The sequence below is a fragment of the Diplotaxodon limnothrissa genome, linkage group LG4 (genome assembly GCF_057381915.1).
Source record: "Diplotaxodon limnothrissa isolate DT_005_m linkage group LG4, D_limnothrissa_male_GT1.1, whole genome shotgun sequence".
In the NCBI taxonomy this organism is placed as follows: Eukaryota; Metazoa; Chordata; class Actinopteri; order Cichliformes; family Cichlidae; genus Diplotaxodon; species Diplotaxodon limnothrissa.
In genome coordinates this window covers 22,238,206-22,259,186 of record NC_140599.1, presented here as the reverse complement: position 1 = coordinate 22,259,186, position 20,981 = coordinate 22,238,206, and the positions used below count along the sequence as shown (strand labels likewise).

Sequence of the window (20,981 nt, the reverse complement as noted above, 5' to 3'; positions counted from 1 at the left end):
TTTATTTTCTCATAAACAGCTGTGTTTTGATATTATACAGTACATTTTATTGTTATGCAAGGTATGCTATGGGTGTCATGGAAGTTTTACTAGCATGGCCACAACAAACAGAGTAGAAAAAAAACAAATGGTATGAAACAAATTTTTGCTTTAATGCTTTCGAGGTTTTATGTTACCTCTTTTTTTCTGTGATCCTATTGTTATACATTTATTTGAACTGACTGTAAGGCAGCAATAATCCATTGATGTCTAAATGGGTGTAGGTTGTATTAAGTGAATATCTTTTTTTAATTCAGTGCTTCAAGTTGTTTCCATTTTTAATCCTTTTAAATAAGCGATCTACCTGTCTATTTTATCATCTCTATTTTGTCATGGAAGTTCCAAGTAGTCTGAGTAGTCTTACTGAGAACGTGCATACTTATGCTGCAGTTTTACGCTTTGCAGTGGGGTGGGGCTGAGATTTGAGTTACTTTTTTGCAGCAATCCTTTGTACTAATGAAATCATTCTTTGTGTGCCATGCATTCTTCTAACTGGAGATTTAAAGTGAGAACAATAGTTGATTCAAAAGGACAGTGACACTTCTTGTCTTCTGTGTCCACGTCATAATGATGCCTCTCATATCTCTGATTTTTTTCCAACTTGAATGAAGTTGATTACATTGGATTGAGATTTATCACACACCATGAAAAATGAGTTGAAAAGAATAACGAGAAGTCGAAGAGATGTTAAAATATTTTTTATATTGATATTTATTTTAAAGATCCAAAATGGCACATTTAGCAGAGTGAAGCACGTTTTGTCTTTGTTTCCTAACGAGATGCAATGTGGTGTAAAATAATTAATAAAAACCTCAGGAAATGTTTCCGTTTCGGGTTGGATTTTTTTTTCTTTTTAGAGCCCCAAAGATGTCATCTCAGTTTCAGACCACCTCGACCATCAGAAGCACTGATATCTACTCTGTGTCACTGTGTGCTTCTACACATTCAGACTGCCACTTCTGCACCATGAATGACGGGTACCACGAAGCTGCTGGAATGATTTCCTGGACCTGCTAAAGGAAGCAACTTTTAAGGATCTCTTCCGGATACGGATGGCATGACACTAATTTTATGGTCTGTGTTATCAGTTGTGTTATCAGGCGATTGTGGCAATGGGTTGGTAAGGATTTATGCGAATGCGTGTGCAAAGTGATGAACAGCCACAAATTTTACCCATGATATAAAGTGATCTACCATCTATTTTATCGTATAAATTGTGGCAGATGTTGCACATGATCGAGATCTGTGTCCTCAACGAAGTTTCATCTGAGTAGGGTGACTGAGAACTTACAAACGTATGAGGCAGCATTGCTCTTTTCATTTGGGTGGGGCTGAGATTTGAGGTGCTTCTTTCTTGAAACACTCCTTTGTCCTAATGAAATAATTCTTTGTGTGCCTTGCTTTTTTTTCTTCGAAGCATAAGGTTTAAAGCATGAATAATACTTTATTCAAAAGGTTAAACAGTATTAACAAATCAACTAAATCTTTGTCCCCTGTGTTCCAACTGCTATGAGGTCAATAATTTATTTGTTTCCAACTTTAATGTAGTTTAGTGTAATTATTTTATTTATTTTTTAAAGCTAGTAGATGTAATAAGATTTATTACTCAATTTGAAAAATAAAAAATAATAATAAAGAAAACTTAAAGAAATATTAATAGCATTTTCAAATATCACAATACATTAAAGAACCAGGGCAGCTATTTTTTTAAGCAGAGTAAAGCGTGTTTCATGTCTTGTTCCCTGACATGTTGAATGTCACTTTAAAAATAAATAATATATCAGCTGTAGGTTTGGGCGAATTGGGACCTTTCGGCCACCGGAAGCACTGTACTGCAGCGCGTCCTTGGATACCACCGACGCGTTCTTCACTGCGGTCTGTGTCTGATCTGACCAAATGGTTCTGAGTGAAAAGGGGGGTAAACTGCCCCCTTAGCCGCTCAGCTACCATTGTGTACCCACACGAAGAAGACGATGGTAGCAATATTGACGCGTCGGAATGGGGTCGAGCTGGGTGACTTAATTGTGCACCATGAATGACAGATACCATAAGGCGGCCCGGGATGGCTACCTGGACCTACTTAAAGAGGCAACTCGGAAGGATCTCAACGCGCCGGATGAGGATGGCATGACACCGACGTTATGGGCAGCTTATCACGGCAACCTGGAAGCTCTGCGACTGATTGTGTCGAGGGGGTGAGTATGATTTATGAGACTGTGCGCAAAATGATAAAGGGCCATAAACATGACGCATAAGCCCGTATGTTTCTGCAGAAATTGACATGGCTGCTTAAACTACGGGCGTTTTTGTAGCACAACCATAAAATGTTTACACTTATTACAAGACTTTTAACAGGCACTGAAATAACACTAAAACAATGTTTTTCTTTACTGTAACCTAATTTCAGTCTCACCAACAGAAAATAGCCACGTAGATATGCTGTTAGGCCAGGTCTTAAAAATATAGAGGCTGCCTTTTAATATGAATATATTTATAGCGTAGTAGCAGAGAAATATCAGAAATCCACAAAATCTGAATGAACCTTATGTCTTCAGATGGGGGGGATCTTAATATTCTAATTTAGACTTTAAATCTTTGTTTGATAAGAACAAAACCTCTTTAAACAGATAATTTAGACAGTGGCGTTGTTTCTGTGGAATTTTGGCTGAGGTTCAACATCCAACATTGTGATGCCACTTTAACCCTTATTATCCATCTATTTTCAGGTCACACACAGCTTTGAATTTCAAATAACAGCGTGTGTTATGTGTCATGTTCAAATGAAGCACTCTACCATAAATTTTAAAAGCTCAGCTCATGACACTGCTCAAAGTCATCTCATGATGTGGAGATGTTATTTCATGCTAGTACAGAATCAGAGAATTACATGTAGAAAGAAATCTATTTTGTCCTATAACAGACGCGCATGATTCCATGATGATAAGATGATGCAAGTTCCTTAAAACAGAGTTTGTCTTGGACAGTTTGCTCTATTCCCTCCGTAATATTTTGAAAATGTAATTCCAGTGATAGAAAAATAATTATCGAATTAATAGCAAATTAGATCATATTAGGGAGTTGTTGCATCTTTGCCGGTGTCCGTATTGAGCAAAATCTACAAATGTGATTGGTGTTCACATGGAACAGCCCATTTATCATTACATCTACTTGACCTGTTTTGCATCCCCCCCCCAATCCTCCCAAATGGGGCCATTATGAATTTGAAGTGTTTCTGAAACGTTCTCAACAGCAGACCAGACATATCATCTGGTGATAGCGGCTAAGCACCTCTGCTAATAAGAGCACATATAAACTACTGATTGACATGTGATGCTAAAATTAAACATCAAATCCTGCAATTGTCAGGGGTAGACATTTGTTCAAACACAAGTAAGAGAAATGAGACAACTGCAGACCGACTCAGAGTGTAATTAGAAAACGTGCGCACGGGTGAATGTCTCTGAGAAGACACCCACACGGGTGAATGTCTCTGAGAAGACACCCACACGGGTGAATGTCTCTGAGAAGACAAAACACACCGAGCACAGGCTCGCTTGCTTTATTTATAAGGCAAAAATGGGTTACATAGTACTTCCTCTTTTAACTGTCAGGGAAGAGGTTAAACATTAAATCAGCTTATCTGATCTTTCACACACTGGGATAAGAATACAGAAGTATATCATGCTTTATCTGACATCACAGACACTAAAGGAAAAGAATGCATCATTATATCATGCTGTCAAACATCTCAGACACTGAGGTAAGGAATGCATTAATTTTCCTTTAACAATAGACTTGGTTAGGTGATTCTTCAACAATAGGCTTGGTTATGTGAAAATATATGAACACACAAAATATAAGGCATACTTGGTTAAAATATAAGGTTTACTTGGTTAGAATATAAGGCTTACTTGATTATATTGTTTTATAGAGATTTGGTTATAATGTATAATGTAGAAAATCTCTAACAGCAATAATTCAACCCCAAGAGGCCCCATTATATAAGATAAGTTTAATGCTGCCTGACATGCTTCATGGGAAAGATGCCTCCTCTGCCGTATTTGGCAAGTATATTACAGATGCAGTAACATCAAACTGTCACAGGGAGTAAAGAAGCAAACAGCCCATAATGTCATAAAGAGCAGATGAGGAAAATGTGCGCTCTACTGTAATCATCGACTTTACAAGGACAGGTATAAATTACATACATAAACCTATGAAGTTAGATGGCCCCTTACTGCAGCTACTGTATGGTATATAGAGTATAGAGATTGTAGAAGGTTCTAAGTATTTTGTCTCAACGTGCAACCTGAATATCTAATTTCAATTTATCTTTTCACCCGAGTTGAAAAGATAATGTCGTTTCAGTGTTTTACAGCACAAAAGGGCAATAATGATGCCTTTGTTTAATCTCTGTTTTATTGTTACTTTCTGGGTGGTTGGTGTTTACACTCACTCATGCAAACTGACAAAAGTCACTCTTCACATGAACTCAAATAATGCTTGTTTTTAAAGCTGCATATTTAAATCTATTACTGTCCATAAAGGTGGTGTGATTTGCTAAATTAAGCTATGGCGGACTTTGTACATACATTCCCAATGAAAACTGTGCAACAGCAGCCATCAATAATACAGCTTCACTTCAACAGTAGTTTCATGTCCTTGGTATCAGCACTCTGTATGTGGCTGTATTGGAGGAAATGGATAAGATACAAGACAGTTCAATAAGAATGTAAATACAGGAAGAGTGATGCCAGCAAAAGACTGTATACTTTTTAAAAAATCCACAGAAATAATAGCCTAAAATAAATTTACCTCGGTTTAGGTGTACTGGGCACACATAAGTTGTGCATTATGAATACATGCTGTTTTTGACCAGTTACCAGAAAGTTTCTTCATGGGATGCTAGTTTGTAAAAAATGATGATAATGAGCTCTAATGTGCGTAATCGACCTGTGGTGGGGTAGGAAATGTGCAGGGGCAAAAAAAAATAAAATTTGCCCTCAAAGTAATCTAACTCAGCTGTAACAATGTGTTTTGTTCTGTGGACTTTAGTGTGACATTGCCATTCACGCGCTCATTCTTTTTACAGTTTCCTGTAATAAGATACAGGTAGTGTAGCTGTGGCACCAGCAAGCTTGTGGTCATATTACAGACTGACAGCAACATTACAACACAGATAGAGGTAACCCTAAGGTCGTGGAATGTCAGTGAAGGGCAATTGTTTCTTTTAAAGGATTCATTTAATTATGGTGCTTCCACTGTGGAAAAAAGAATTGATCCATTTTTCAATTGATCAAAACTACAGAAGATCAACAGTTATTTGCTGAAACTTAATGTAGTTCTTAAGGTTTAAATGATTAAAAGAGGTCCATTTAACATCCCGTAATTGGCAGTTCAGTGGTGAAATCACGGTCAAAAATCACATGATTACTCACAAGTGAGATATCTGAACACTAGTCAGAAAGAAAGAATCCTCTACCTCATTTTTTTTTTATATTAAATTAATTAAATATATTGTGTTTTACTTCATCTCATGTCTTTTTTTCTCTTTTTCATTAACTTGTGAAGCACTTTGGTCAACTTTGCTGCTTTTAAATGTATAAAAATAAAAATGACACTGAATTGACATTGACATATTTTGAATAAGAATGTCCAAATAGTCAATAAATTACTTTCTAAATGTGTCTACACTTTTCTTGTGACCTTCAGGGGAAACCCAGACAAGTGTGACATATGGGGGAACACGCCGCTCCACCTGGCAGCTGCCAATGGTCACCTCAACTGCCTTTTCTTCCTGGTATCTTTTGGTGCCAACATATGGTGCTTGGATAATGACTACCACACACCTTTGGACATGGCTGCCACGAAGAATCACATGGATTGTGTCCGCTACCTGGATTCCATCGCTGCCAAGCAGACAAGCCTTAATCCTAAGCTGGTCAGCAAGCTGAAGGATCGGGCATTTCGTGATGCTGAACAGCGAATCAAAGAATGCATGAAGATGCAGAAGAAGCACCACAAACGTATGGAGAGAAAGTTTTACAAGGAAGTTTCTGAGACGTCTGCATCAGATGTCATGAGTTTCTCCAGCTACACGAGCAGCTCTCTTAGCCACAAGCTGCTCAACTTAAACACAGCCACTGTCAGTGTGCCATATTCCCAGGTTTGTTGTTTGTAATTAGTTTTTTTGTTTTGGATTGTTGCCACCTAGAAAGAGCTTCTTCTCTTAATTGCAAAGCCTGAAAAGAGTAAGGATATAGAGTTCTCAACTCTATATTTTTTCATGCTTTTCCAGGCCTTTCCTTGCCACTGGCTTGAACTGCTGCTATACCTGTTTAGCCACAGACAAAATATGTTACACTTTATAAGGCATAAGCCACTTCAAGTGGTGAAAGACTATAAACTGTATGTAAAAGTTGGATGTAACCACCATGAAGTCTTCTGCTTTTTGATTCCTCATCGTGAGCATTTTGACTCCTGCCACGTTGGTGCTTTGTAGCCAGAAATGATTGTATATGAACAGGATAGTGTGCTAAAAAATATGTAGCAAGCTTGGTTAGCTGCCACTTTAAACTGGACAGGTACCTACTAATTGGTGACAAACTGATAAAATTCTAGAGTACCTTGAAAAAAAAAAAAAGACAAACTTCTTGGTTCGTCTGTACCGCCAAAATGTTGTCTTCAGATTTTTTCATGAAAAACCTTCAAAAAGCAGCAACAACACAGGTGAAGAAAACCAGACAGCTAGCTAACCCACCTGTCTGTTAAGCTGCCACATCCCTAACTTTAAGTCTTAACAGTAGATCAGGGGTGGGCAACTCCAGGCTTCTAGGGTCGATGTCCCTGCAGGTTTTAGATGTGTCCTTGAACCAACACAGCTGATTTAAATGGCTAAATTAGCTCCTCAACATCTCCTGCAGTTCTCCAGAGGCCTGGTAACGAACTAATCATGTGATTCAGGTGTTTTGACCCAAGTAGAGATCTAAAACCTGCAGGACACCGGCCCTCGAGGCCTGGAATTGCCCACCCCTGATCTAGATGGATTACTTATGGATGGATTGGTGAAACTGTGCAAAAGTTCATGATAATCCATTCAAAGATGTCAAGACATATAAGTAAAATTAATGTATTGCTTTGGGGAAAGCTATCAGTAGTAAATACAATGACAGTGTATTTCAATTTGCATGGAAGCACATCCAAGAATTCAAAACACATATACCAAGAAAGGATGGCAACAGTGTGAAAAATATCTACCATAAATAAATCTATTAAAATGTGTTACTACTAATGTAAGATAGACACAAAATTTAAGAATATTTGTCTCAAATTTGAAAAAGCTTTTAAGATGGAAGTCTTTCATTTCTGATGTGCGCCTCATTGCTGCATGCTTACTATCCTATCAGGCAACTCTCCATGCCACAAGCCGAGGGAAGACAAAGATCCAGAAGAAGCTGGAGAAGAAAAAACAAGGAGATGGCACCTTTAAAATCTACGAAGATGGTAGGAAAAGTGTGCGCTCCCTCTCTGGACTTCAATTGGGTAATGATGTCATGTTTGTCAAACAAGGGACTTATGTCAACCCAAAGGATCGTGCCCGGCGCAATGTTCGCGACATGTTTCCCAGAGACAATGACGATGCCATTTCACGTGCCATGAGTGAGCCAGACCTCCATGGACCAGATGTGGACTATTCTGAGATCAGCACTGATTCTGGACACGATTCCCTGTTCAACCGACCCGGTCTTGGCACCATGGTGTTTAGGAGGAACTATGTGAGCGGAGGAATGTTTGACCTTAGAAGTCACGATGCAGCCAGTGTGGCCTGTTCAGGCAATAATGTGCGTTTACGCAGTCGATTGCAGCAATACCCAAGTCTAGATGAAGACAGCATTGGCAGTGCACGCAGCCTACAGGAGAGAAATGTTGAAGAACTGCCTTGGGAAGAAGTTGAACTAGGGCTGGATGATGATGATGAGCCTGATACAAGCCCTTTGGAGGTCTTCCTCGCCACCCAGAGCATGAACGACTTTTTCTCCATCTTCAAAAGGGAGAAGATTGACCTTGCAGCGCTGTTACTGTGCTCCGATCATGACCTTAAGAGCATCCATATACCCTTAGGACCAAGGAAAAAGATCTTAGATGCCTGTAAGAGACGACGAGAGACTTTAGTTGAGCCTGACTACATCGAGGACACAGAATTGTGAGTGTTGAGATTTTTTGTTTCAATTTTAGTTTATTTTTTTTAAAAGGGACAATGCAGTTTAACATAGTTCAGATATGAAACACTATGGAGCATGAAACTGATGTGCTGCACATATAGTGTAGAGCTATTGCTAATTTTTAACTCTATTTGTAGCTATTGCTATTGTTCTAGTACTTTAATAGATCAGCTACTGCATTAGTCTTGATGAATCTTAGATATTTCTTTTCCTCCCTAATGTTTGGTCTTTATTAGTGAAGCACATACCTAGTTGTGACTAAGGTCAGATGACTGCAAGTCAAAAACATCCCATCCTGAAAAAATGCTTGTCTGGTCTGCATTTTGCTATCATCACTAAAACTGAAGAGCTGGATATAGAAAAAAGTATAGCTGAAATAATCAAAATCAATCTTTTACGGTATTAGGTCACATGCCAAAACACAAAGACAAAACTGTGTTTCTGGACTTTTTTTGTTGTCTTATTGTTATAGCTCTTGAAAGAATCTTTCATTTTACAAACATTCATTATTTTTCTTTCTGTTCTACAGATAACGAAAGATGTGGTCACCCATCCTGCTGTGTGCTCATCCGGCCTTAAAGGTTAGTGGAGCATTGCAAAGTAAATGTCACATATGGGCTGGATGTTAAACCCAAAAGGACACTGTCATGATGAATATATCAAGCATGAGATAAATCCTTAACAGGATTCCTTTACTGTCTTTTTAGCTCAGGATGATCACTGAAAATATCTCTGTTTGGTTTATTGGAGTTCCCCGTGCTGCATGGTTTCACAAACTGAAAGACCCTTATCTGAGTGTAGCACTGTGCACATTGTATGCCGTTTGGCACAGTTAACAGAGAGATGATTGTGGGGTCTGTGTCCCCTGAACCTTTTAACCCCCTCGGGGTGAACCTGGACCTCATGTGCCTGCATTGCTTGTGCCTGTGCATTTGCTGAAAAGTGTATGTTGTTAGAAATACACTAGTGTGATTTCAGCTGTAACAGAATTTTTAATAACTATTTGTAACTGAAGTAACATTTACTTGTATTTGTATATTTTGTCTCTGTATATGTTTACATACAGACAGCCACGTCAGGTCTAGAGTAGCCCACTGGCAGTGAAGGCCAATCCTTTGTTGTTATTACACTTGTGATGTAAAATCTAATACCACAGTATTTTTTTAATAAGTGCATACTACACTGTAACATGTCTCTGTAGAATTAGACTAAAGTGGGATCATGAAATTGCGTTTTTGTTGTTTTTGTTTACTCTGAGTGCTTTATATTAATGTACCTTTGCTCAGTAGCACTTTAATGTTTACTATCTGAACTTTTGTAAACAAATGTAGGTTGAATTTACTCTTATTAAAAATGTTTTTAATGATGTAATTTGTTTAAAGGGTGTGTGCATGCACTACTTCTTCTTGCTATATAACATTTCATCTGAACTCAGAGTGACACTGATTGCAGGAAAAAACCTCAGTTACATAATGCAGAGCATTAGCTCTAATGAGTGAGATTGAGTTCATGTGTGATATCATTTTTCTGGGAATGCCCATTCATTAGTGAGATAGCTTTGACTGATCACTAAACATCCTGCTTTAGTCATCTCCTGTTTACAGTTTGCATTTGAAGCTTCTTCTAAGATAATTGTGTGTGTCTGTATTTGAAAGACACACATAAGGTGTTTTCACAGCGGCAGTGCTTAATCCATGTAAATTGAATTCTGGTTCATTTTTCCATTTGGTGCTGTTCATATGTGCAGGTGTGAACACAGTAATCACACTCATTTGCAGACCAAAACAGAGACTGACACTGACCGCATCAAGGCCGCTTTGAAGAAGGTGGTTTCTGTATCGTTCCAAACAGACTCCAGAGCGGTTCATTTATGGTATGAATGTTATTCGACCTCAATATGAACCAGTTACCCAGTGTACATTACAAATTTGAGCTAAAAATCATCCAATAGCCACATATACTTTGTATTGTCAGTGCGGCAAAGTACTATAGAAGTGCTAAGATCTGTATGGGCTAGCAACTAGCCATGAGAAGAACATAAATTCTCCATGTTCTCCATTAGTCCAGAACATAGCAAATTGTTCTTGTATCTACTTTTGTTGCATAAGGACAATGGGTAAACTGAACAAACTGACACAATTTGATTTGCTTGGAGTTCACTTAGATTTTTCTCTGTGTGAAAAAATAAACCAAACAACAGGAAAAAGCTACAAGTTTACAAACACATCAACTGATTCTGACCAGAGTTAACGAAGTATAGGTGTGAAAACGCCATTGTTGTATCACCATAGTGATAGTACACGATTGCTGATCCCGAATATCATTGTTCCGTCTGTGCTACATGACAGGAAATGAGGAAGTTGTCTCAGTGGATAAAACTAATTTTAAAAATGGCTCAAATGTCATCTGTAAATGATATTGCTGTATGATAATATTAGTTTTACTGAAATTTAATTAAATTGTCAGTTTTGGAGTCTGTAATTGAGAACTAGGGAGGATGTTCAGTCCCTAGGCTCAAAAGCAGTCTCAAAGATCAGATGGGTCAAGTTTCGAAGAACAACACATGGCAACTCTTAGCGGTAATACAGTGGAGAGTTTGAAGGGCAATAAACACAATGTTAACATCAAAAACAAACTGGAAGATTGCACAGTTGAGATGTCCAGCATGCTTCTGCTACAAGACATGGTATGTGATTCCTGCATTGACAGCCCGAGTAAAGCCCTAAAATTCTGCCTGACTTGCCCTATTCCCTACTGTGAGAGCCATCTCAGAGCAGGAAAAAGCCAAATTTCAAAACCATCACTTAGTGGATCCACTCCATGACATCTCATTTTGAGGTTCATAAGCTTCCTCTCAACTATTTCTTCCTGATGGAGGACTGATTCAATTGTCTGGACTGCGAGAGAGAGAAGCACAAATTGAGGTCTCAAAGATACAACACAATATAATTTATTTACAGGGTAAAATGTTCCTAAAATTTTCTAAAAAAGGAGTAAAAATCACTTGGAATACAATGGTTTTGCAATCTTTTACTTACAATCTGGGGCTCACTTAGTCAGTAGATGTAGCATGTGTTATTTTTTGTGCTTTTTGTTTGTAGACTGAGCACCAAAGGAACTGAGGGAGATTAGTGAGAGTGCCTCAGGAGTTGATAAGGCAGTTGAAACACCGCAGAGCATTGACTGCATGATTTATTCATTCATCTAGTTGCATTATGATTTTGTCCAGTTTCCTTCAGGTTTGTGTTATCATTGAACAGTAGTTTCCTAGGCTGCAGAGAGCTGTGGAGAAGGCCAGAAAAGGGACAGTGGAAGTGCCTTAAGGAGAACAAAAAACAGGCCCATATACAGACTGAAGGCATTCAAGCACACCTGGGGCAAAAGAGAGCATAGGTGATGAGAACATTGACTGAAATAAACAAAGTGTCCAGGAGAAAGTCTGATATTGACTTCCTACAGGTAGAAAACATATGAAACATTCAGGTTATTGTATTATAAGTAGAGGAATTACATATAGTCAAGTGGGTGTGAAACCTTTTTGGCATCACAGCCTATTGTAATAGTGTGGCATTTTAAGACAAAGACTTTATTTTGGAAACGAATGTGTTGACAGTATACAAAGAACAGGAATTTCAACTTTTGGGATATTTATACAGAAGAAGTACAATGTTTCTTTTGATGTTGGTTTTTTTGATAAACCAAAGAAATTTCACATCATGGCATTTTTCAACAATGACAGAAGTGTGGAGGGAAAAACCTGCAGAACCGCACGTAGGTCAGCAATCTACCTTAACTAACTATGGTGAGGCAAAAGCAAAGAGAGAAAAAAAGCAATGACAATAAACAATGCATCGGTTACCTGATATATGTTTCTTTTGTTTGTGTACACGTGTCTTCTGCTTGCCCTCTTCTCTCTATGTAAGCTGCGGGTTTCTCTGATTCCAGACCTGCATGCAAGTCATAATTCTTACATGGTTTGTTGCCTCTCTTTGATCTTTTCTCTTTACTATCCCATCACCTAAAGCAGTCAAAGCAGAAGGTGACCCTCCTGACCCTGGTTTGTACAGAGGATTCTTCTGTATAAGGGTTTTTGGTTTGTTTTTTGTTCCCACTGCCACTCACAATCAAATTGCTATTTTCTTTTTATGAAAATAACAATTTCCATAAAGGTCTTACCTTGCAATATAAAGTCCTTTCATATTCAAATATAATTTAATTAAATTAAATTGGCTTGTTTACAAGGGTACTCAGAGTGGAAAAAAGGAATGACCGCTGTATGTCTACCTAATGTGAACATGAACTGCATGGATCATCGAATCTTTTTACACCCAAATAGTAACAGATATTACACAGGAACTGTACAACCTGATTTTTTTTTCCTATTTTTTTCCTCCTGCAGTGGAAAGCTGAGCATGACTTGCAAAAGTGGTGAGTTTCACTCACAACATGGGTTTTGTTCCACACGTCATATTTGGTTATTTGAGCCTCGGTGAAAGTCAAGATATAAACCAATCCTGGTAATAACAGTCGTTTTCAAGGTGGTTCCACGCCTAATACTGGAAAAGGCCTCATACGAATTGTTACAGCGTGTTTTTTGTTTTGTTTTTGTATTTTTTTTTGGGGGGGGGGGGGGTTACATTCATGACACTAGGGATGACACTTGGTGTGTATCAGTGTCTTCTGTGTCTACAGTGTCTGATCCAGACTATGATGACTACTTTGATAATGAATTTATTCAGCAACACTGCAAGTTTCATATTTTTTCCTTTGAATGAAAAGTCTTACATCGCAGGCGTTCGTGTTTTTCTTAGGGTGACGTTAATGACCCTTTTTTTTTTCTTTAGTTTACATTTTCCAAGCACGATGTCGAAAAATAAAGTGGTTTATTGTTTCTGGATTAAGCATAAAACAAACAGTTTACTTTGTGTTGTGTGCAAATTTTGCATGCTAACATTAGCATTTAGCTCAGAGCACTGCTGTAGTACTGCCACACAGAGCTGAAATTCAATATAGTGTAAACAATCATGAGAAAAACCTCTATATCAAATTAATGGTACTAAATCATCCGTGCCAGTCCCTCATCTTTCTACCCTGCCTAACCCTGACACCGGAGAGGACTTTTTAAAATGCAAATAACCCTTCAATACATCACCCACCCACCGCTTGTCATATCTTATTTTTATTTCCACATTGTCTATTTCCCCCTTTTTTTTAAGACTCCAGAAGTTTGACCTTTGACCGAGACACCTGACCAACATCAGCCCATGGCAGCACAGATACCCGGAACATCCCGACTTTGAATACTCATGCCAAGCCATGAATTTACAGAGCCTTTACTTGGGAAAACACTATATTGAAGCAGAGCTGAGTGAGAAGAGTATCGATCGAAAGGGAGAGTAAAGTAGCAGCTGCATCACCGGGAACAATTTTTCCTGGTGCGTGGGAAAGAACAGCGGATGTTTTTCTGCCTGGCATACTGGTGTGGAGCCCATCTTGGAAACTACTGATATTAGCAGGATTGGTTAATATGTTGCCTATCACCAAGGCTCAGTTTCATTTCATAATGTTACTGGTCCTGTCAAGCTGCTCCATAAATTCATGGCTGACTTCACTGAACCTTTGCTCTGGTCAATGCAGAATGATGTATATGCTAACAGATTATGAGCTGCCTCCACTGTGAGCTTGTAAAAGAAAAGAAATGGTCTATTATGACTATTTATTGATGTTACATAACAAGCTTTGTAAAGATATTGTATAAAGAGCTTTTTAACCCCCACAATAGATAACATAGAAGTTTAAATTGAATAGTGGTAGTAAATGCGCACCATGGAGAAAACTATGCAGCACATGAAGTGTTAAGGATTTACTGCAGCTTTTTGAAACTTTATTGCTCTTAAATGTGATGCGAATGAAGAGGAAAACACACAATTGTCTGCCAGCAATTCTTTTATTTGCGTTACAGATTTATTTGGTTATTCGAAGATTTAGTGCCTGTCGCCTAGGTTATTTACATTGTTCAGTGGTAATAAAACTGTATACAACTATATACTTTAATTTGTGGGATTTAAAATCATTCAATTTGAAACAAAAGTACTGTCATTAAATGCTAACATATGTTCATCTTTAGGCAGTAAAATCTGTTTCACTCTCATCATAAACTGGGTTTACAAAGTGTACAGCTGTCTGAGTCATCGAGATTGAATTACTAACTCCAGTCCCATATAGACTAGGAATGTCAGGCATCATAGTGGGCTGGTCAAACATAGGATTATCAAACCCATGGTCGAGAGGTCCACCGAGATCTGGTATGTTGTTTCTATTTTTGAATCTGTTCAGTGTTGGCATTTGAACAACCCCTTTATGAATCAAGACACCCAAGATAATGAGTGTAATCAGCAGTAAAACTCCAAAAACAACTCCAACTGCCAACCCTGCACTATCTCCAGTTTCCTCAGAAGAGGTCTGAACTTCAACTCCGGAGATTCCCAAATTAGAGCCATGAGAACGAGCATCCTTCATTATGTCCTGGGCCAAAGCTGCTGACTGTATTCCCTGCTCTCCATCCAGTATTACTATCTGGATTTCAGATAACGTACCAAGACTGATTATCCCCATCAGCCGCTGTGGCTTTAAGACTTTGGACATCCCCAGCTGAATGGACTGGTATTGTGGCAGGGCAAGAAAAAGGTGACGGATTCGTTCCCTGTAAGTCTGAAGGTTAAAACCGTCATCAAAAAGGAGGGTAACAATGGCACCACACACATCACAACAGTGTCCTGTTGGGCGAAGAGGGTTCTTACAGTTTGGAGAGTCACACGTTACTGTGTTACAGATCTGCTGATGGTGTACAGAATTCCCACAGTCACAACCAGAGGGATCCTCACAGGCTGGGTTTCCGACAGCAACAGCAGAGGATCCATGAAACTGCAGTTTGCCCAAACTTGAGCTGAGATACTGGGAGAACTCAGACTGGGTAGTAAATGTATCCCCCAGCACAGACACAGATTTGACAGTGATGCTAGAATGACTAGAGCTGGTGTCCACTCTGAAGGAGGAGAGGGCTTTAAAAACAACATCATCGTAATGGCAGGGGACGCTCTCCTCGTGGACAGAGAATAGGAAGTTTCCTTGCTCTAGGTCATTCAGAGTTGCAGCTGCCTGCCATAGAGTTGGATCGTACCACTGAAATGACTCTGAATCTTTAAACTCGGTCGTGACACCCGTTCCACAGCCTGGGTCCTGCCCGGTGACAGCATAAAATCCAGCTCCTGAATTCAGGATGAACTCCCCATCAACTGGCAACCTCATCTCCAGCACAGCATGAGTGGTCTCCACAAACACAGACACTTTTCTTTGAGCCGAAAACTGAACTATGTCATTGCCACAAGGAATATCGCCTTTGTCCCAGTTGGTCTTATTCTCATAGTTTGTATCAGGAATCCACTGTTTATATAGGGCATTTGCTACCCCAACGAGACAGAAGAGCAAGAGCATGTCTGGTATTTTCAGCATCCTGGGTAATTGTGACAGCCTAAAAGAATATTGCGTGACCTTTGTTTCAAATCTTGTGACTAACACGAGTGCACACAGCTTACTAAGGGTACTAAACCAAATCAGCCTGCTCAAGCAGGTAAAACATTTACATTTTCTGCTACAACAGACCGGTTTTATTGGTAATACCAAAACATCCTTACCACTGCATTTTCCCTTCAATGCATTTCTGCTTAGAACTAAAGTAGAAATGAATTATTTAGGTTTATATTGCTGCTATTGCCACTGACACTGCTATTTGTATACTCACTGAATTACATTAAGTCCAATGCAATCAAATGTGGTGAATTCTGCTTCGTCAGTAATGCTAATTCTCTGATCGATGCAATAATTTAGCTTCTGGTCTAAATGATATATATATATATATATATATATATATATATATATATATATATATATATATATATATATATATATATATATATTATATATTGTGGAGCAGGGAAATTATTTTACTGCTATTGTTAAATAATCATCATTATTACCATTGCATTAATAATATAATCTGCAGTATGATCATTGCTTTAACAATGTAACAGATAGCTTTAAGATGGCCTTAAGATGTTTATGATGATGTTAATTTTGTATTTCAGATGCAGTTATAACTATTGTGTACACAATGCATATCTGTGCTTATTTGAGTTGATGTTCAGGTTCTTTAAAGGTCTTAAGCTTCACTGACGTGACTGTTCAGGTGATACATGCTGAGGGAAAACTAGAACATAGAAGGAATTGCAATACATGCTTACAAAACACTTATATATCAGGTCATTTCATATTAAGGTTTTAGTAGAGGTTCTTGGTTAAAACATTTATTTAGTAGAAGACATACACATAGTCTCGGTGAGCCTCTGGTCTAGTGAAAGGTCAGAAGTGCAACAGGTGAAGAGGTGACACAGAGAGCATGTGAGGTCGTGACACACACACGAGTTAGATTTATTTAGAGGAGAGAGAGATTAGTCATGTCTCGGTAAAAGAGGAACCGTCCTTGTCGTCTCGGCAAGAAAGAGGAACTGAAAGGTAGAAAGGAAGTGCCGGCCATGAAAATAGAAGATGATCTTCTGGGTTAAAAGTCATTGTGGTGTTGATCTGATCTATGTATAAAATGTATCTGTGACGCATGAAGGGGCGTCAGTAAATCAAACCCTGATGCTATAAAATATCTGTTTATGCTTTGATTAAGTCGAAGATCACTTGCTGTCTGCGTACAGAGTGTTCTTCCCACACGTGTGTAGTCATTAAAATCATTGTTTGACCAAGAGCTTCTGGACCAAGGGTGGTTTGTACTCTCCCTCCTCAATTTTGAACCTTAACAATATATATATATATATATATATATATATATATATATATATATATATATATATATATATATATATATATATATGTGTGTGTGTGTGTGTGTCAAACATAATTAATTTGACTGCTACCAGCATCAGATACGCACCTTAATGATCAACCATCATCTAATTCATTTTCAGTGAGTAATGAGCATTTATATGCACATAAATCCATTCAGATGCTTAATATGAATGCATCAAAGTCCATATCATTTACATTGTTTATTTTGCATTCGAAGGAAAGCCATCAAGTTTACTTCTTGAATTTTCAAATGTCTAAGGTCAACAGGACTACACTTACAGTCGCACGACCAAAATAGCTCCTTCTTGGAAGCTGCAAGAATCTGCACAGTAAACAGACTCAAGTACCCGTCGCACTTGGATTTCCCTTCAGGCAGTTCCTGACGTGCGCCAGTGTCACGAGCTAGTAGAGTTCGTTGTTTATGGAATAACGACCAAATACGAAACCGGACCTGACCAGCACAAGTGACGATTGGGGAAAAACACCAAAATATGTGGTGTAAGTCTCCTTTGGGTGCGGTGAGAGATTAAACAATCAGCCAAAACTAATTGCACCTGTTTTTAGTCGTTTACGTGAGCACTGCGGAGGCTTTCTGTGCAATCTGACCTGCGCAGACTAGAGCGCTGATCCACTTAGGCTATGCCTTGTTTTCCAACTCAGTGTTCAGTTTAGATAAACTTTAACCCGAAAGCAACATGCACCCTCTGGCATCTTGACACTAGTTTGAAAGTCCAACACGAACGCTGTAGATCAGTTTTCAAAGATTCACTTTTCTTTCTGTCTTTCTTTTCTCTCGCTTTCTCTCTCTCTTTTTTGGACAATCACATTTAAAATAGTGGTGGATGTAAATAATATTAATCCTGTAGCTAAAGCTGAAATATCGTTGTTTTCCATAATAAAAGACTCATGTGGTGTTTTAGTACTCTTGAGTGCGCTTTTATAGTCCTTCCCCGCTTATTTTCTTTAGTAGGCTCATAATAAAATCTTGTATTTCTCAGCGGTTAACCTGTAAAGATATGGGATCATTACAGCTTCACTTAAGCTAAAGCACATGATCTTTTGTAGGAAAATGCCAAACGTTGTTATGACGGCTCATCCATCAAATGGTGGAACTGTGACACAAGTGGACAGCATCCAGCATTTGCCCAGTCCTCCCCATCCTCCCACTGTGGATGGTGCTAGTGAAAGTGGACACGATGTGGAAGTAGTTAAAGAAAGGACCCCCCAAGGTGGTGAATGGCTCCTGTCTGGGATAATTTGCATCAACATCCTGATGCTTGGCTGTGCTCTGGTCAGCAGCAGCGCCTTCAATGTTGTGGCCATAACACCAGTGCACCGGCAAATCTTCCTCATCACCCTCCTCGTCCTTACTATGTTGTGGATGCTGTTTTACATGGTCGTCACCTCCCGAAAGGATCGTGCAGTCTTATTTAAAGATCGCCATGCTGGGCCTGTGTGGCTCAAGGGTGAGAAGTCCGAGCAGTGCTTTCTGGCTCTGTTTCTGATTGCTCGTTTCAGCTTAAACCCCTAATTTTTTATTTTTTTATATGTTGCAGCTGGGCTTGTGCTGTTTGGCCTCCTTAGTTTCCTCATGGACATCTTCAAGATCGCCACTTATGTGGGCTACCTTCACTGTGATTCTCCTGTTAAAGTAGCCTACCCCACTGTGCAAGCTGTGTTTTTATTTTTCCAGGTTGTTGCATGTTATGAAAATTGTAAGAATATACGCGCTCTTGCATGCTGCACTGGCAAAACTTTTAAAAGTTGTCTCTTTTAGACCTACTTCCTGTGGTTTCATTCAAGGGACTGCGTGCAGCTACACACCAGCTTAACACGGTAGATTCTTTTAAACATTTCATCACCTCCATTCACTCATTTCAGAGTATATAACATTCCTTATCTTTTTTCCCTTTCAGATGTGGGCTTACTCTTACACTTTCAACTAACCTGGTGGTGTGGATGGCAGCAGTGACTGAGGAGTCAATTCACCAAACTGAGATAACTCATCTGAATATAAGTGTCTCGCACAAGTTGTACAGAGGTATTGAGCCGTAGCTTCCTGTTTTTAGATGAAGGTCAGTGTTTACAAGGAAAATAACTGATGGTTGCTCTTTCTGTTCCAGCCAACTACGGTGCCAAGAAGTGCACATGCAGTCATATGGCATGTGAGACCTTCAAAGAGGCCTTCTACTACCTGTACCCCTTCAACATAGAATACAGCCTCTTTGCTTCTGCCATGACCTACATAATGTGGAAAAACGTGGGCAGAATTGTTGAACATCACAAGCACTACAAATTTAACTTCTATGTGAAAGATGTTTTCGTAGGGCCTGTAGCAGGACTGCTCCTGGTGGTGGCAGGACTTGTTACATTTATACTGTACAAGATTAACATACTCAAAGAAGACAAGGATAAACGAAATAAGGCCCTGCTGATTCATTTCATTATGAACATAGTGATTGTTAGCTTGATGTCCCTCTCCACTATGATTGGCTGCATTATTTACAGACTGGACCGCAGGGAATATGTATCAGACAAAAACCCCACTCGCAGCCTGGACGTGGGGCTACTGGTGGCATCCTCTTTGGGGCAATTCATCATTAGCTATTTCAGCCTTGTGGCTACAGTGGCGACGGGAGCCCAGGGTTACCTAAATGTGCTCAACCTGGCCTGGGCTGTGGTATTGGTGGTTGAGATTGGCCTGCAGAACTATTTCATCATTGAAGGCCTCCATCGGGAGCCCATCAATGTAATGCCGGCAAATGCCCGTGCTTTTCAAGATCATGCTGAAATGGCCAATGACGTGGAGGGTCAAATATCAAGATACTCAATTTCTAAAAAGCCAAGTTGGAAAAGGAGAGTTCTGAGGGAAGTGTGTGCCTTTTTGCTCCTGGCAAACATAATTGTAAGTTGTATTTGTGCTTATTGGACTATCTACAGTTGTAACAACCAGTGTTTCCTGTCAAAATGTGTCTAATTCCCTTTTTCTATATTGACAGCTATGGATCATGCCTGCATTTGGGGCTCGTCCCCAGTTCGACCACTCCGCTGAGATATACTTTTACAATTACACAATGTGGAACGCAATTGTGAATATTGGACTTCCTTTTGGAATCTTCTATCGCATGCACGCTGTGGCCAGTCTCTTTGAAGTTTATCTAAGAGATTGACTAATCTCGTAATCATTATTTTGATTTAGGTGTATAAAAAGTGAACAATTTTATGTATCAAAACATTTAACATGTTATTTAACTACCTTTAATAAATAAATTTAAAAAATGTCTTCGTGTTTTCAGTTTTCCCTGTAGAAGGATTCAGTGCAGGGATTTGATATGTGGCGATGCAAATGTGTTCATATAATAAACCTTTTGCAGATTAAGTGACGAACAGGAGCATGATGCCACCTAGTGGTTAACATGTGAAGGTGGCGCTTTTACAGATGGCAGAATTGGACTTTGTGCAGAACTGCTGCTACTTTATGAACTGTTTACACACCTGAAATTTCAGATTTGCTTTACAGCACTGTCATACATAATGTGACCAATGCAGAATTTGCAGATACATATTATATATTAGATATATTTTTTTTCAGGACACTTTAAGGAAAATACAATTTCAGCATAGAACATTATAAGCATTTCTCAAAAATGAAACCTTGTCATATACATAAAAACATACAATCTGTCTCAAAATATAATCACATAAACTTCAACCACAAACGACAACTCAAAAAGGTGCAAGTTCACTTTAAAGCATTTCAAGTACAACAAATAATATTGGAATGATAACTTTGAGCTATACAGGATA

At 38.9% G+C, this 20,981-nt stretch overlaps 3 protein-coding genes and 1 pseudogene across 4 annotated transcripts; 3 read left to right on the top strand and 1 right to left on the bottom strand.

The window, feature by feature from the left end:
- Window positions 1-2,070: 2,070 nt before the first annotated feature.
- ush1ga (Usher syndrome 1Ga (autosomal recessive)) lies at window positions 2,071-8,246 on the top strand. Its single transcript, XM_085352495.1, has 3 exons — window positions 2,071-2,234; window positions 5,752-6,205; window positions 7,446-8,246. The coding sequence occupies exons 1-3, from the start codon at window positions 2,071-2,073 to the stop codon at window positions 8,244-8,246; spliced, it is 1,419 nt and encodes a 472-aa protein (XP_085208621.1).
- Window positions 8,247-10,917: 2,671 nt separating this feature from the next.
- Window positions 10,918-13,925, top strand: LOC146633775 (tripartite motif-containing protein 16-like; annotated as a pseudogene).
- Window positions 13,926-14,384: 459 nt separating this feature from the next.
- amn (amnion associated transmembrane protein) lies at window positions 14,385-15,830 on the bottom strand. The gene has a single exon (XM_085352494.1). It carries the CDS (start codon window positions 15,771-15,773, stop codon window positions 14,385-14,387), a length of 1,389 nt encoding a protein of 462 aa, XP_085208620.1. The 5' UTR covers window positions 15,774-15,830.
- Window positions 15,831-17,546: 1,716 nt separating this feature from the next.
- On the top strand, window positions 17,547-20,383 carry LOC146633773 (proton channel OTOP2-like). Of its 2 annotated transcripts, none has more exons than XM_085352492.1 (7): window positions 17,547-17,672; window positions 18,240-18,640; window positions 18,731-18,825; window positions 18,952-19,010; window positions 19,091-19,215; window positions 19,298-20,079; window positions 20,174-20,383. In XM_085352492.1, exons 2-7 carry the CDS (start codon window positions 18,244-18,246, stop codon window positions 20,342-20,344), a joined length of 1,629 nt encoding a protein of 542 aa, XP_085208618.1. In that variant the 5' UTR covers window positions 17,547-17,672; window positions 18,240-18,243; the 3' UTR covers window positions 20,345-20,383. The 2 variants fall into 2 exon arrangements, with proteins under 2 accessions (XP_085208618.1, XP_085208617.1); XM_085352491.1 differs by having other exon boundaries at window positions 18,731-18,867.
- The last annotated feature ends 598 nt before the right edge of the window (window positions 20,384-20,981 follow it).

Bases quoted from the DNA above. Each gene is read 5' to 3' on its own strand.
- ush1ga (XM_085352495.1), top strand. From the start codon at position 2,071: ATGAATGACAGATACCATAAGGCGGCCCGGGATGGCTACCTGGACCTA. The intron at 2,235-5,751 runs GTGAGTATGATT...TGTGACCTTCAG, and splicing joins CGACTGATTGTGTCGAGGGG to GGGAAACCCAGACAAGTGTG. The intron at 6,206-7,445 runs GTTTGTTGTTTG...CTATCCTATCAG, and splicing joins TCAGTGTGCCATATTCCCAG to GCAACTCTCCATGCCACAAG.
- amn (XM_085352494.1), bottom strand. From the start codon at position 15,773: ATGCTGAAAATACCAGACATGCTCTTGCTCTTCTGTCTCGTTGGGGTA.
- LOC146633773 (XM_085352491.1), top strand. From the start codon at position 18,244: ATGCCAAACGTTGTTATGACGGCTCATCCATCAAATGGTGGAACTGTG. The intron at 18,641-18,730 runs GTGAGAAGTCCG...TATATGTTGCAG, and splicing joins TGGGCCTGTGTGGCTCAAGG to CTGGGCTTGTGCTGTTTGGC. The intron at 19,216-19,297 runs GTATTGAGCCGT...TTTCTGTTCCAG, and splicing joins CTCGCACAAGTTGTACAGAG to CCAACTACGGTGCCAAGAAG.